Source organism: Ascaphus truei, chromosome 1, assembly GCF_040206685.1.
Source record: "Ascaphus truei isolate aAscTru1 chromosome 1, aAscTru1.hap1, whole genome shotgun sequence".
Classification (NCBI taxonomy): Eukaryota; Metazoa; Chordata; class Amphibia; order Anura; family Ascaphidae; genus Ascaphus; species Ascaphus truei.
In genome coordinates, this window is record NC_134483.1 from 489,554,241 (window position 1) to 489,570,772 (window position 16,532).

Here is a 16,532-nt window from a genome sequence, read left to right on the forward strand (position 1 = left end):
TGTGTATCTGTGCCCCCTGTGATTGGCCGGCGGACGGCCACAGCTCATTGGTCTGCGGGGTGGGCTGACGTCACAGCAGGGCGTGACAGTCACACCCCGCCGCGGGGGGGGGGAGGGTCATGTCCGGTACAGGGAGGGGAGAGACTGATGTGAGGTGCATTGGAGCTGGAGAGTGATGTGGGGTGCAGGGGGGCTGGACAGAGATGTGGGGTGCAGGGGGGCTGGACAGATGATGGGTGCAGGGGGGCTGGACAGATGATGGGTGCAGGGGGGCTGGACAGATGATGGGTGCAGGGGGGCTGGACAGATGATGGGTGCAGGGGGGCTGGAGAGAGATGTGGGGTGCAGGGGGGCTGGAGAGAGATGTGGGGTGCAGGGGGGCTGGAGAGAGATGTGGGGTGCAGGGGGGCTGGAGAGAGATGTGGGGTGCAGGGGGGCTGGAGAGAGATGTGGGGTGCAGGGGGGCTGGAGAGAGATGTGGGGTGCAGGGGGGCTGGAGAGAGATGTGGGGTGCAGGGGGGCTGGAGAGAGATGTGGGGTGCAGGGGGGCTGGAGAGAGATGTGGGGTGCAGGGGGGCTGGAGAGAGATGTGGGGTGCAGGGGGGCTGGAGAGAGATGTGGGGTGCAGGGGGGCTGGAGAGTGATGTGGGGGGCTGGAGATCGCAGCTTTGAAGGAGGGGGGGGGGGGCGGAGCTGTGAAGGGGGGTAAATACCGGGCAACGCCGGGTATATCAGCTAGTTCTATATAAAGGCACACAACATTCATTGCCACAGACATCAAATCAATAATTTCACTGGACAGTTTATTGAATACCATGTGTAATATAAATATTTAGAACCTAAGAGGATAAAATTGATTCCTCAAGTAACCTGGTACCTTAATATGTATACAGATTTAAAAATTACTACCAGATAAACATGACCAATAATAGCCACAGAATACCATTCAGATTAAGGCTCAAAGAAATCAGTATATGTAGTGCCTTGAGGGAGAGCATTATTATAACGTATGAAGTCAAACCCAAAGGTAATGGTGGTTGAGTCCTCAGTCAATTGGCAGTATTTCTGTTGGGCGGGTGGACCTTGCGTGTCAGCCTACAATGCAGCATCATCTTTGCCTTCCGATGACCTGTCCTAAATCCCTTGTGGAAGTCTCTTATACATACCACAGCAAGATGTGACCCGGAAATATAAATATAAGGAGTTAATATGATCATATTTCCAATAAACCGTTTAAACCGTGGGGGGGAGGCAATGCTGTACAGGGTAAATATCTGTTTTTAGTCTGCAATAAATGCTGTTTACCACCTTTTAATGCCCACGTTAACCCTGTCAATGCCGAAAGCAACTAGTTTCTCGTCATTGCGCTCATGTTTTGAACCAAAATGACGTGTAAACGAAGTCCGCTTTTTACCTCTATCGCAATCTGTTTTTACATTTCTGATGTTGAACGCATGTTCCAATAACCTCTTGCGTAGCTGTCTGGTGGTCATTCTTAAACATAGCAAGTTGCTGGACATAAGACAATACATAATTTTTTTGTTATTACTTGTGCTTGAATATTCTCCATTGATTTTATAAGCTGTTTGAACAAGTCTAGACATGTAAAAAATGTGCATGAAACCAATGTGTTTTATTCTCATTCTTTGTATTTCCACATTCCTTTGTATAGCCTCACATCTTCAAATAATGCCTTTCAGAGTGGGTTTGATCGGTATAGTGTTACATTTTTAAATTAACAGCATTTTTTTTTTTTTTTTGCTTCAACCTAAAGAGAACTTCAGTTGCTTAATAGGTTCCTGGCCATACAACTTTAATCTTTATAGCTCTACTCTGTAACGTAACTTAACTTGGGTTGTGTTTTGTTTTCTAACCCCTTTTAAGGCAGAGTGATGACATTTTTAATTGATGGTACTTTTGTTTTTCCATTGACAAAGAACTAACGGTTGTATTTAATCTGTTAGATCCCTCAGTGGTGTGTGGAATATATGAGGTCATTGCCTGGTCCCAAGAGAGGTGTTGCATGTACCCAGCCTAGAAGAGTGGCTGCAATGAGTGTGGCCCAGAGAGTTGCTGACGAAATGGATGTGATGTTGGGCCAGGAAGTTGGTTACTCCATCCGATTTGAAGACTGTAGCAGTGCGAAAACAATCTTGAAGTAAGTAAATCAAAGTTGCTTCCAAATGCATGTATATTTAAAATCTGAAAGTGGAAATGTATGTATGGGTTCAAATTTACAAATGAACTTAAAACAAAAAAGGATTTAAGTTATTTATAGGTGTTTCTGGGTCAGAAAATAGTCAATCACCCAGATGTAAACTCTTAACATGATGCTGCAGTTCAGTCTTTTTTTTAATTTATTTTTTACTTTGTTTCATGTGGGCAATCTCTACTTAACTAAAGAACTGCATTGCTGCCGGTCAATTCGTTCTCCATGTATTGATCGGCGAAATTTGGTGACATCATTAGTGCTGGCATATGTTTTTCTTCTGCTTCTGTCACTCAGTGGAAGCTCATGAATATTCATGAGCATTCCTGCACTGACATGTGCTAGAGGGGGGGCAGGGCTGACAAAGGGGTGTGCCAGGGCTTGTGACGGGACATGAAGGGGCAGTGCCTTAGCAAATGGTTGTTAAAATAGAATACAAGAAAATTGGTCTTTCAAAGTTGTTTTTTTAAAAACAGAAAATTCTAAAAGTATTTTTCTTACTACAGAACTGATTTATTAAAAAAAAGCACATGCAGGATATTGACTGAACTGCAGCTTTAAGTGCCATATTGTTTTGTTATAATAGCTGCAAGCAGTTTCTTACCTGGAAGGCAATGTAATTATCTAAGCTGCTGATCAATCCGTTTTCCTATGATCGATGGGCAAATATGCTTTCCAGGGCATGTAATATGGCTGCAATAGAAATCAATGCGTAATGCTAAAGACCAATGACTGAGGAGAGATAATGGAGAATAAGAGATACTTGTGAAGGGACCCCCAAATAATTGCTTGATTGTAGACAGGTACTGGGTACGTGTTCCTAGATGATGAACTCCCCACTAAGGTAAGGTAAGTATACACAATAACACCAGGAACCATGAGCATTTGAAGTACCCTAGAAAGTACCCATAATCCTAAAATCCATAATGTGGAAAACACGTAGCAAGCAAGTTATACGCTTATGAAGCTGCAACGTCCATGTGATCCTGGAGTGGGGGTCCTTGCGTGTGCCTCCGCCCGATGAATCAATGTAGCAAAGAGGAAGAGAAATGGCAGAGCACTACAAGTGTCCAAAAATAAATGATCAGGAGAGTGTGTCCCATAAAAAATTATTATTTAATGGTCATGTAGTAAAAAAGGGCCAGAAAGCCCCACCAACGTTTCACGCTACACAGAGCGCTTTATCAACGTATCCTACCTTGATAATGCTCTCTCTGTAGCGTGAAACGTTTGTGGGGCTTTCTGGCTACATGCAATATGGCTGCCTATTTCAAGAGGAAGTGCTGTGGCTTCTTAAATGGGAAGGGCTACATTAAAAAAAAGATTTATTTAATACTACACACATGATTTATTTAAATCGCCTGATTTTTTTAATTTTTTTTTTACGGTTATTTAATGTATTGGGTTATCACATAATTAAAAATATAATACGGGTCAGAGTAACAGGTTTTATTTACAAGTCAAATGTGTGGCAATTGAGGTTTCCCGGCTTTGCAACCAAAATAATTTAGGTGAGTTCATGAAGGTAACAACGTGTTTACGCAAGAACTCTTAAATGGGTTAAAGTGGCTTAATCTGTAATCCAAAACCTAATTTTAAACACAGGTTTCTTTTTTTTTTTTTTTATTGTTTTGTAGATTTTGTTCCTTTACCATGACGGGTCATAGTGATTGCAGTGGTTAGTGAGTTTAATTATAGGGTGACTGACACAGTAAAAAAAATTTACTAGTATTTTTAAATCAATTTATATGCAAGATTAGAATTGCATGACCTGATAAAACAGACAAATTCATGTAATTTTACTTTGAAAACCAACTTAAATGCAGTTGTATCAATAAGTAGGTTAAAAAAAGTTTTACCCTTTGTGCTGTACTGCCACTTTAAACAGTCTTACGGATGTGTGGGAATTTTATATGTGATCATATATATATTTTTTTTCTTTGTGTAGGTATATGACTGATGGTATGTTACTCCGGGAAGCTATGAACGACCCTTTGTTGGAACGCTATGGTGTTGTTATTCTTGATGAGGCTCATGAAAGGACTTTGGCTACTGATATTCTAATGGGTGTTCTTAAAGAAGTTGTAAGGCAAAGAAGTGACTTGAAGGTAAACTTTCACAGATGACTGTCAGCCTGTAGTGTTTTACATGGCATTCTTTTCTCTTGGTGAATGTTAAGTGCAAACCTCTGAAAGCTTGTGTAACGGTACAACTTTTTCTGTCCCAACCCTTCCAGTGCAAGTTCACCTCAACATGTTGCAGACCTACCATGTTCTCCCCAAAATGCTGATTCATTGTAAATGCGGAATCTTCTTTTCCTCTTCATAGTGCCTGTACAGGTGGCTTTTCTCAACAAAAAAAAAATTAAAATATGAATCACGGCATATTAAGTTAATTGCAACAATTGTTTAAACAATGTGATCCTAATGTCAAATGGCCAATATATTGAGAACTTTAGATGTTCCTTGTAAAAAATAATCTTTAAGAGCAGACCAGGCATAATTTTCCCGCTTTGTATCAGATGCTGTTTCTTCTTTGGCTCTAAGCAGAAGCTCACTGGTTTCTTTGCAACGGTACAAAAAAAAAAACCGCTCCAGGTTTGAGGTCTGCAGGTACAGTGTGCCTCGTACACAGCAGGCAAGGGCCAATGGGTCCTTCTGGACAGAGCAGGTAGTTGAACCCTTTTGGTTACCCCCACTTAGCCACTACATGAAGTCGTCTGGCACTCCACGGGCTCTGACGTCGTGGCTACGTCATGCCCTTAAAGTGCTCGTTTTCTGTTGGAGATTGCGTCCAAAAGCAATCTGTACTGTAGTAAAATAAGGCTTCCATTTCAGGATAGAGCCCCCGCGATCACGCGACCGCTCTGAGTTGTCATGTGATTGCGGTTTGCAGGAGGGAGTGCCACGCTCCCTCCGGCACCGAAAGGATTAATAGGTTCGTGGTCCAACCCTTTAAAAAATTAATAATGCTCAGTTTGGTTTCTATTACATTTAATTGTGAAGTAGATGTGATATGTTTTTTTTAATTTATTTATTTACACCCGGTAAATACAAGCCGATGTTGGAGTATTAGAACATAAAGAATGAAAACTGCACCATGAATTGTACTTTGACACACCTCACTGATCCTTCTCCAGTTTGACTTCTGCACTCCTTTCCTTTGACATTAGATACTTATGATCTGTAAAATAGCATACAGTAAGTCCTCGTTTTACGACGAATGGCTTATCCAACGCTGTCCAATGCATCCCTATTTTACGACGCCAAAATGGCTTATCCGACGCTCTTACGACGCTTTGCAAAGTTGCAACATTATGTCAATCAGAAAGCTGCAGTCAGGGAAATCATCCAGATCAGTCTGTGTGAAGGTTTTGTGGTGTATTTATGCCTTTAAACATGTTTAACAGTTTTATTATACAGTTCTGGATTCAATAAATAGAATCTTTACATCATAATGTATGTGTGTGCAGCATAATCTAATTGCTTGAGTAAAATATTTTGTGTATTTTAGCATAAAAAATGCCTTCAGGAACGGAACGTTTGATTTAAACAGGGTTCCTATGGGAAAATGTGATTCGCTTTACAACGCTTCGCTATCCGACGCCATTTTGAGTAACGCATTGTGTCGGATAACCTGTACATTGATATTGCTTTACCATAACTTTAAGAGCTGCAATACAAGTTTCTGTTTTACTACAGAACAATTTGCCTGTCTTGGTAAAACGGTAATTAAGTAGAAATCAAAAGTAACAACGGCTTTTGAAATACTGTTAGTATTTATTCAATGTTGCTGCTTGGCTTTATGAATGTTTTTCTTACAGAAGGTGTTTTTATTTTCTAGGTTATAGTCATGAGTGCTACCCTAGATGCGGGCAAATTCCAGGTTTATTTTGATAACTGTCCACTTTTAACAATCCCTGGTCGTACACATCCTGTAGAAATCTTCTACACTCCCGAGCCAGAAAGGGATTACTTAGAGGCATCCATCCGTACAGTCATTCAAATTCACATGTGTGAAGAAGAGGAGGGTGATCTCCTGCTGTTTCTCACTGGTCAAGAGGTTTGTATGGCTAACTCCATCCTTTCTATTTATTTTTTTATTTTTTTTATATTCGGTATGGGTTTAGTGATGGTTAGTACCGATAGTCCTACTTATCTAAATTTTCTGTGAAATCGGTCAGCTTAATATTGTCTATTGTTCTTTGTCGCCATTAAAGTTCAAAGGAAGGCGAATAGTGAACAAACTGCATTATGATGTCTTTACTCCCAGAATTCCTTTCCCTTGGGTCATACAATGGAAGGTCCTACATAGCGAGCAGAAAATTATTTATATCTTGTGCCTTTTTGCCTGTAATATTTATGCTTAGATTTTATTGTTGTACACTTTGCTTTTAAAGTAATAATGCCACAGTCTAAAAGGTGAGCAAAAGGAATAAAAGAAAAAAATAAACATGTATGTTTCAGGAAAGTTTAATGTTATTTTTTTTTTTTTAGCGCCTACCTGGTACACAGTACAACACAGGCAATATAATAACATAAATTGGATAAGTGCATCAAGACATGAATCGTGAGCTCTTCGGGCAGGGACTTTTCTCCCAAATCTGCTTGTGGGGAGTCAAAACAAACCGTAGGAGTACATTTGAGTGCACTGGTTCGTGCATACTGTAGTTTAGTGAGTAAAGCTTTAATTGAACGAGTGAGTTTCCAGGTTTTGGTGTTCAAGACGGTGCTTGGCGCAGACAATGAGAGGGGAGTTGCAGAGGTATGCTGCCTCCTTCAATGTCGAAATAGTAGTAGTAGGTCCCACCGAGTTTTACATTGCTTGTTAGGGCCTTAGTTGTACATGGAATCTGACATTTGTACAGTGTGCGGTTTAGTACAACTATTTGGATGCTAAGAAGCCGATTTTCAGAATGGTTTTTAATGCACTTAAGTTTGTTTGCAGCAAGGTTCTTACCTCTGATATTAAAGGTGCATGATTCTTTCCCTCCCATGGAACGTTTCAGCATTGTGCCTATAGAAGGACAGATTGTACTGCTCCATATAAACTTTTAATACGCTGCATTACTAAAGAAAGTGGGGATCACCTGCCAAAGCTCCGGTTACCATGTGAATATTTTAGGGAAGTTTTACATGTCCAAGATATGACCATCAAAATCTATAACAATTTTGTTTTCTTGGTTGTAGGACTGCCTGAACTTTTAGAGTTAGCTGTCTAATTATAGTTTGAAAAAAACAGACACCAGGGGGCAAACTTCTTCAAAAACAGTCATCCAAGATGTTTACTACTGTCAAATATTCTCTGGGGGGGTTTAATTACTGGTCTACCTTTTACCTTGTTATGATGCATATTTAGCTATAGCATAAGTAAAGTAAAAAAACATTTACATGATTTCCAAGACAACCTAACTATTCAGTAGTGTATGAACTAAAGTAGCAGTATTCCAGCTTCTATTATGTTGATACTAAACTGAATATGTTGCCTCCAGTTTATATTTCTGAAGATGGTTTGCGAACTCCCTGATAAGGTTTTGAATTGCATGTTGCGCTATATTTACTTTACTGCCATTATTTTTCATAATGCCTTTTGGAGCTGCATATTTTCTTAAATGCGTTAGAAAAAATCTACTTAAAGTATAGAAATGTATAAGGTTAATAAAAATAATTATGAAACCTGTCTTTATGGGGCACATGATCAAAACAAGATGAAACCGCTGGAGCCCGAATAAACATTTCTTAGCACGCTTAAATTAGTGTTTAAAAAAAAATAATAAACCGGGCTCGACGTTCACTCATCCGGGATGAGTGAAAAATTGGGGGTGATGGGCATTGGTGGTACAGCTGTCGATCACTGTACTGCGTTAGGAAGTAGTGTCCCACAATGCTTTGCTAGCACAGCACAGGGCCCAGCTTTGGGAAGGAGTGTGATGATTGAAGCTCTGCAACCAATGTGTGTTATGTACCTGCAGTCTTTCTTACTCTGCAGTGGACAAATACAATTTTTATTGCACTGTTGAATGTACATTATATATATATATTTTTAACCATTGGTATAAGAAACGGTACCTTTTTACATAACTATTTAAAAAAAAATTTTTTGAAAAGATGCATGTTTTGGCTTCCTGCACTATGCTTTGGAAAAAAATACATTACAAATTGCCCAAGTTAAAGCTTGTATGACGGGCATGCTTTTGTCGACCATCTACATACGCCTACATTTTATCTTTGATTAAGCACCAGCTCCGGCGGGAAACATGTCAGAGGTTCCGATCCTTAATTTTTAGGCTTGATGCCTCAAACCTTTTTTTGAATTTTTTTTTCTTTCTATATACCATGCCTCCTCATTGCAGTGCTCTTTTCTCTTTTTTGTTTGCTACATTTTTGGCAAAGCTTGTTCAGTGCTCATCCTTTAGGTGTTTCTAACAATGAAGTTGTTTGAAATGTTACGGTGAAGGTGTTGTCCTTGGGTACAATGAAGCAAATCTTCCATGTAATCGCATTAGTTCTATGTGACATTAAAGCTTAATTGTCTGATGTGGGTTTTTTTTTTAAGCATAATTTCTCCTACCTTGTGAAACTTGAAAAGGTCAACAGTGCATTTAATATTCCTGGGTGAGAGCTTTTCATTTCAATACAATTTGTGGAGAATTAATTGGAAATGCTGACTAAAATAGGAAGTGTGAAAAATGCAACAGTATGATTACTGTAAAATAATAAATGCTGCACTACTATACATAATTCCTCTTGCTAATTGTTAAATTCATAATTATTTTTATTTTTTTTCACGTTGGCAAAATGTTCACAGTTTATACTGAATTAGATGTGTTCTTTTGCATTTTTATTGTAGGAAATTGATGAGGCCTGTAAAAGGATAAAACGGGAGATTGATGATTTGGGCCCTGAAGTTGGGGACATCAAAATTATCCCTTTGTATTCTACTCTCCCGCCGCAGCAACAGCAAAGAATCTTTGAGCCCCCACCACCCAAGAAGCAAAATGGTGCAATAGGAAGAAAAGTGAGTGATCAATAACATGGTGGCTTACTACAGGGGTGGCCAACTCCAGTCCTCAAGGGCCACCAGCAGGCCAGGTATTCGGGATATCCATGCGTCCACACACAGATGGATCAGTCATAACTGAGCCACGTATTGACCCACCTTTGCTGAAGCAGGGATAGCCCTAATGCCTGGCCTGTTGGTGGCCCTTGAGGACTGCAGTTGACCAACTCTGGCTTAGTGTTAAACCGATCCGTTCTGCTGTAGCTACTCTTAACCTTTTGCTATGTTCCGCATAAGTAAAAGCTTGGGAAACAGAAGATGCCTGGGAATCTTGGAATTCATGAAATACAACAGGTAGTACACCATCAATTCTCATATCTACACTGCATAGATCAGCTGCTGGTACCACACAGATTAATAAAAACACGTTAGAAATTAGAGATGGCTACGAATTAATTTTACCTTTTCAATGATGCGGATATATTCTAATTTACACCATGGCATACTGCCCGTAGAGAGAGGGTTGTACAGCAAACAAGGAATCAAGCTAGTTTTCTGAGTTATGCTGATTAGGCATGTTCAAATTCTTAATAGTTTACATTACTTAAATTAAAAAACAAAAAAAAAAAAACAAACGCTCACACTTATTTTGCAACACATAGTAAAAACAAATGTTAAGCTCATTTAGGTAAAAAATAGTTTCTATGCTTTTTGTATGGGTGACATTTAAATGGATTTACAAATTGACTGCAAGGTTTTGTTGCAACACATACATTGTTGCAGACTAGGTGACCCACTAAAAGACCTTTCTAATTTGGTGATGGTTAGTCTGTATGGCATTACTTAAATAAAAAAAAACACAATTGTACAAATGTATGTGAATTCTGAGTTTCCAGACCACAAACTTAACCACCTTCCACTAGTCCATGTGCACATTTTTGTAGATAGCATTGTACACACTTCATTTAGATGTTTTTTTGCTTACTCCTAGACTTGGAAAGGAAAAAATTATTCATAGTGCCCAAGATGTGTTTATGTATTTACATGTATAGTATGCATCTCTAAAATTTCTATAGATGTACATGTATATAGGATACACAAAGGTTATTTGTGTCCTTTCTCATTGGCAGCACAAGTAATCATGGTGTACCATCCTACCTACTGTACTAATAGGCTATTGGGCTATTCTTGCCCTCTGTAAATATGACAAGTACTATATACATAGGTCTACCTACTGCTCACCAGTAAATGTATTGAGTCAGTATTGTTCACAAGGTGTGTTGGGGAAATAGATATACATATGTACAGATAATGGCTGGTAAAGAGACTAACCAGAAAAGAATCCCTTAAATTGCACTTGTTGGAAACATGAGTAAGGCTGGAAAATGTATAATCCCTTCATATGCCAGTCAAATTGAATAGAAATACAGTTAAAATAATACTTTATTAATACAACAAAATAAGGTGTGTGTGTTCTATAAAATTATGGTGGTAGAGGGCTGTTGCTGCGAGCTAAAGTGGCTCCTCGTAAAGCCAATATGGAGGTCAGATACGCTCACAGGGTTAATATCGGTCAGACAATACTTCCTAGACCACAGATCAAAATGATGTATCCAATAAACAGGCATACAAAATGTTGCACCACTCTGAATGTATGGTTGCTAGAACATCACAGTGAACGTTGTTACTACAGTCTGGCTGATTGACAAAGTAATAATCTCACACGATTGTAACAACTCCAGACGAGCAAGGCCGTGCCTATAGTGCCGTCGTTGGCGATGGCGACACGGCGGGTGACGTCGCCACCGGCGAAAGTTATGTTTCGGCGGGGTCACGGGATTCCCGCAATTAGATTTGTTCAAGGGCCGTCACGTGACGCGACGGCCCTTGAAAAATCAAATTTTGCCGGTTTCAGATTTTTGCGACGTTGCTTGTCGCCGTCGTGTGCACTATAAGCGCACGCGGCGGCGGCAATGTATTTGTTTTCGCGCGACGTCGCCGACACTATAAGCGCGTCCTTAGTCTCTTGCACAGCAATATTGTATCAAGTGCATGCATCAAAATGTCAGTTATAACTAGGGGATTCCTTTCGAGGTAGTAATTATCTGCGTAAAGTAACAATTAAGTAGATCAGTTCCCTGTATTCGGTACTAGCATTGGTATATATAGCCTTATACTAAAACTATCTGACCTTTCGTAAATGCCCACCAGAAGTACAATAGTGACTATCGGGCTATACCAATGATACCACTATTTAATTATCACTTTGTATGTATATATACCCTGCACCTTATTCACCTTACTCTTGTTGTATTTAAGTAATAATCCCCTCTGAGGGGATTATTACTATTATAGGCTAAATGTAGGCTTTTTTAATTTAATTTTTCATAAAAAAAATATACATTTTTGTAGTCATATTGATTTTTATCAGCACGATTGTCTACATTCTTATGCTTTTACGGCAAATTTATTAAAAAACTGTACACACACACCAGTCCCCTCTCTATACACAAACACACACTCTGCAGTACCCTCTACACACTGTGCAGCCACCTCCTCTGCAGACACACATCAACAAAACAGACTGCTGCCCTCTCTACATCAATAAAACACACCAGCAGCCCCCCTCTACACCCACTGCAGCCCCCTGTAAACCCACACACCAACAAAACACTCTACACCCTCCTCCAATCACAAAATACACACTGATGACACACACTGCAGCTCCCTCTCTACACCAACAAAACACACAGCAGAGAAACACCAAAAAGACTCTGCTGCCCCCGCAACACCCACAAACACACACCAACAGATGACACACTAATAAAACACTCTGCTGACCCATTTACACCCACAAAACACACTCGGCAGACACACAAACCTTTCCCTTCACTCTCCTGTGCGGAGCTCTCTGCAGACAGGGTGGGGGAGGAGTCGGTGTCTTGCTGGTGTGTTCTGTCCAATCACCACCCACTGTCTAAGTGCAAATTTCACTCTTTGTGAATGAAAGCTGAAAGCTGATTGGCTGAAAAACTTGGCAAGCTGCCAAAAATTCCGGGCCATTACTGCTTGTTTAAAATTCCGGCCATTATCCAATCTGAGAGCAGTGATTTCAATAATGCCCTGAATTGTACTGCTTTAGACTATAATAATAAATAATTATTTTAACTGTATTGTCTATTCAATTTGAATGACATACTAAGGGACACTGATACTTTATGGATTATATATTTTTCAGCCTTACTCGTGTTTCAGAGTGCAATGTAAGGGATTCTTTTCTGGTTGGTATCCCTTTACCAACCATTATCTGTTCCTCTTGTAAATAAGCATGGGCTGTTGGTACTAGAATGCAATCCCAATTTTGACTTTGGCTTCCCTTAGAGGCAATCCAAGTCTTCTCTCCTTCTTTCCTTCTCCTCTCCCTCCCTCCCTCCCTCCCCCATCTTCTAATTCTGGTGGGTAGCAGGATGTCTCTAGATCTGAGCCCCATTAATTTCAGTTGTGGGGACCCCTTGCTTCCAGAGTTCTGCAGGGACATTTGGCTGTGACCAAAGCGACACCAGCGTTTTGCTGCTGGACATTACATCGCGATGTCCGGTACAGTGCCTAGACCGGACGCTCAATCTTTAAATGCCTGCTCGCGATTGCGGGACATCACAGCAGAACGCCCCTTTTTTTGGTAACAGCCAAATGTCCAAGACCGTTCTGTGACATTGTGTGGGTGTTGCAGAGTCAGTGATAATCAAAATTATACAAGTGCCAAGTTTACGGTCTAAGACGTTTGGCCACAGCCATTTGACCGCGACCAAATCTCCACCGGCGCTCTGCCGCTAGTCACCGTGGCACTATTTTATAAATGTCTTCAGATCTTCCCAGCCACAGGCTATCTCGCACGGCAGCCACTCCGACTGCATTAGTGAGTGCGCCACTGTTTGCAGCAGCCAGGACACATTTTTATATTCCCCGCGGGCCCGCTCACAAATTCCGTCGGAGCGGCGGCTGCGCGAGGTGACCGGCAGCGTGGGAGATCTGAGGACATTTAAACATGGTGAGGTGACTATCAAGGAGTAGTCCTGGCGGCGGAGTGCCGGTGGCAATTTGTTTACGGCCAAAAGTCTTACCCCACGGATGGGGAGGAGTCTCCTACTCACTGTCTCCCAATCTGGATTTTGTGCATTGTCGGGTATTGCTTTTTGGAACACACACCGCACACTCAATGTTACACCAGGAAATAGTGGTGTACAACACCATTTTTGTTCTATTAATGGTTCATACTCTGATATGGCTCATCCAGGCAACATTTTAACTTCTGCTACATATTTCATTGCGACTTTTTTCAAATAGAAGACCGGCAACACAACCAAACAGAATGGAAAAGTTCAGTTTGTTTTTAAAATGCATAGTTGTGCTGTAAAACTGACGCAGCAATGCTTGTTTTTTTTTGTTAAGATATGCTTTGCACTCAAATAGGGGTAAGCACAAAAACGAGTTTGTGCAGTTAGAATTCTGTTTGTCATCCCCTTAATTCATTCTCATAGGATGATTAAGAGCAATGATTACTGTGACGCATGTGCTATGTTCTGTTAATTTTCCTCCCTAATAGGTTGTGGTATCCACTAACATTGCTGAGACATCTTTAACTATTGATGGCGTTGTATTTGTGATCGATCCTGGGTTTGCTAAGCAAAAGGTATCTACTGCAGTTGTTCCTTTGTAGAGGAAAATATATAAAATTGGGGAAATGTTTCCTATAGACTTGAAAATAAAAGTAGTATGACGGGCTTTTAGTTCTTTTTCTTCCTGCTACATTGTATGATTTCAAATGTTCATTCCTGGTTGGCTAACAAAAACACATTGAAAACCACTGCATTAGAAGCTTGCAACCCTTTATTTATTTTTTATAAAGAAACCCTATAATATCATGACATTCTGGAGAACATCACTCCCCCCCATCCCCTTTCTCTTAAATCGTCCCCGTCCCCTACACACACACCTTTCCCCCACCCACACACCTTTCCCCCACCCTCCCCCAATAATCTCACCTTGGTGCTGGTTGGACCCAACTTTGAAGCTGATGGGTGGGGTGGCAGTGAAGACCTGGCCCCGGGTGGTGTGTGTTTCAGAGAGAGAGACATGACAGTTTGGACAGTGGTGTCCGCAGAGCTCAGCTTGAAAAAAATTACTGTTCTAATTTTTTATCTGCTTTCCTAAAAAGGATTGTTTCATGTAGCAAGGAAGAATTAATTTCAGAGTAGTTGACTATATATATATCTATGGATGTTGATGACGTTGAAAGTTTTTAGATACTTATTTTTCACTGCATCACTTTGACAGGTTTATAATCCTCGTATTCGAGTAGAATCACTTCTAGTGACTGCTATCAGCAAAGCTTCTGCACAGCAGAGGGCTGGTCGTGCTGGTCGTACTAGACCAGGCAAATGCTTTAGGCTTTACACTGAGAAAGCTTACAAAACAGAAATGCAGGTAAGAATCACTTTTGTTTCCCACGGTCGAATGTTATGCAAATCAATCCTTCCTGAAGAATATCTGAATGTTAAACTAAAGAGATCCTTTAAGCTTATATACTACACCATCATTTGGTCCAACAAGACAGTCCTTTAAATTTGGTCTCAAACTTCCTGGACCACTATAGTTTTTATACATTTTTAATCATACTCGAAGCAATAATATACGTGTGTGTACTCACTCTCTCACACACTCTCACTCTCTCACACACTCTCACTCTCTCACACACTCTCACTCTCTCACACACTCTCACTCTCTCACACACTCTCACTCTCTCACACACTCTCACACACTTCTTTGAACACACATTTATATATCTATCTTTTGGGGCAAAAAATGTAAAACCTGTTTTTATCCCATTAACATGCAATGAGTACTTTTAATTCAGCTACAGTATTTTTTATGTAGTATTTGTTTTGTTTCCCAAAAAGCTATTGCTGACTCAATGGAAGCACAATCAATGCTTGAACAGATTTTATCTATTTTAAATATGGATTTGCATTATAAAATACAATGTTAAATGTTTTTTTTATTTTGTCAGGACAACACTTATCCTGAGATTCTGAGGTCTAATTTGGGTTCAGTGGTGTTACAGCTGAAGAAACTTGGTATTGATGACTTGGTTCATTTTGACTTCATGGATCCCCCAGGTAAGATTTTATTTTTCTTCACGTAATGTAATACATTGCCTCCTGTTTCCTGGCCATGTAACCATGATAGACCTGATAGACTAGTGAACTCCTTTCAGAGCCAGAATAACTAGCGAGTTGCATCTTCTCCAAAAAAATGGCACTGATAATCCATTTTTATTGGGCATTGTTGGCAAACTTATATTTTTAAGTTAATTGTACCACTGTGGAGGTTATTTCTAAGCAGTTGGCATTTTATTTCATTGCAATTTACACTGACCGGGCACACCCCAAAAATAATAAAATTAATACCTTTTTATTATTGTTGCTGCATCATTTTGTCATGTCTATCAGATGCCGTTGTCGCCTTACACTCTTCAGTGCTATAGTCCTCCAAAGAATTGCAGGTGCTCCAATATCAAGGGGATTAATGAGGCCTGTATCTTCTGTACTTTATTTTCGTTCAGACAGCTACCAATCAAACATAATTATTTATTTTTTTCCCCAGCCCCTGAGACTTTAATGAGGGCCCTGGAGCTTTTGAATTATCTCGCTGCCTTAAATGATGATGGAGATCTGACTGAATTGGGATCTATGATGGCAGAATTTCCATTGGACCCTCAGCTGGCCAAGATGGTCATTGCAAGTTGTGACTACAACTGTTCTAATGAGATCCTATCCATAACGGCTATGTTGTCAGGTAATGGCAAGGCACATAATGTTCAACCATTTCCATCTAAAGGAAATGCACGGTTTCAGAGATTTAAAAACAAGTGAGAAAACAATTAGACAACCTCTTCTTAGAAGCTAAAACACTGAAGCGGCATGTTTCAGGCAAAATGTATTTGAATGCTCTCAGGAGCTTAATTAAATACTGCTGATTTGTGTAAACAATGCTAAAATATGAGCAGATTAAAATAGCTACATGTAGACCGGGTATTCATCCCAGAGTTGTCCATGTTTTTAATCCCTGAGACTGAAAAGTAACTTCATGTATAACCTATTCCCTGAAGTTGGCTGACTTTCAATACTTGTTACTTTGGTAATCACATCATTTATTTTAAGTCGTTGATAAATTCATTTTGTGCATCTGTCCATATTAAAAGAAAAAAATGCCCAAATTAAACGCTGCATCCAAAATAGGACAACACTCAAAAAAGCTATTTTAT

General features: G+C 40.0%; 1 protein-coding gene across 2 annotated transcripts in view; it reads left to right on the plus strand.

The window, feature by feature from the left end:
- The window catches only part of DHX15 (DEAH-box helicase 15), a 30,434-nt gene that overhangs the window by 6,069 nt on the left and 7,833 nt on the right, over positions 1 to 16,532 (plus strand). For both annotated transcript variants that reach the window (XM_075568510.1, XM_075568520.1), the window contains exons 3-10: positions 1,965 to 2,158; positions 4,158 to 4,317; positions 6,053 to 6,271; positions 9,059 to 9,226; positions 13,812 to 13,898; positions 14,543 to 14,692; positions 15,276 to 15,384; positions 15,872 to 16,063. In XM_075568510.1, the coding sequence (XP_075424625.1) occupies positions 1,965 to 2,158; positions 4,158 to 4,317; positions 6,053 to 6,271; positions 9,059 to 9,226; positions 13,812 to 13,898; positions 14,543 to 14,692; positions 15,276 to 15,384; positions 15,872 to 16,063 (1,279 nt within the window). The remainder of the gene's footprint in view (positions 1 to 1,964; positions 2,159 to 4,157; positions 4,318 to 6,052; positions 6,272 to 9,058; positions 9,227 to 13,811; positions 13,899 to 14,542; positions 14,693 to 15,275; positions 15,385 to 15,871; positions 16,064 to 16,532) is intronic.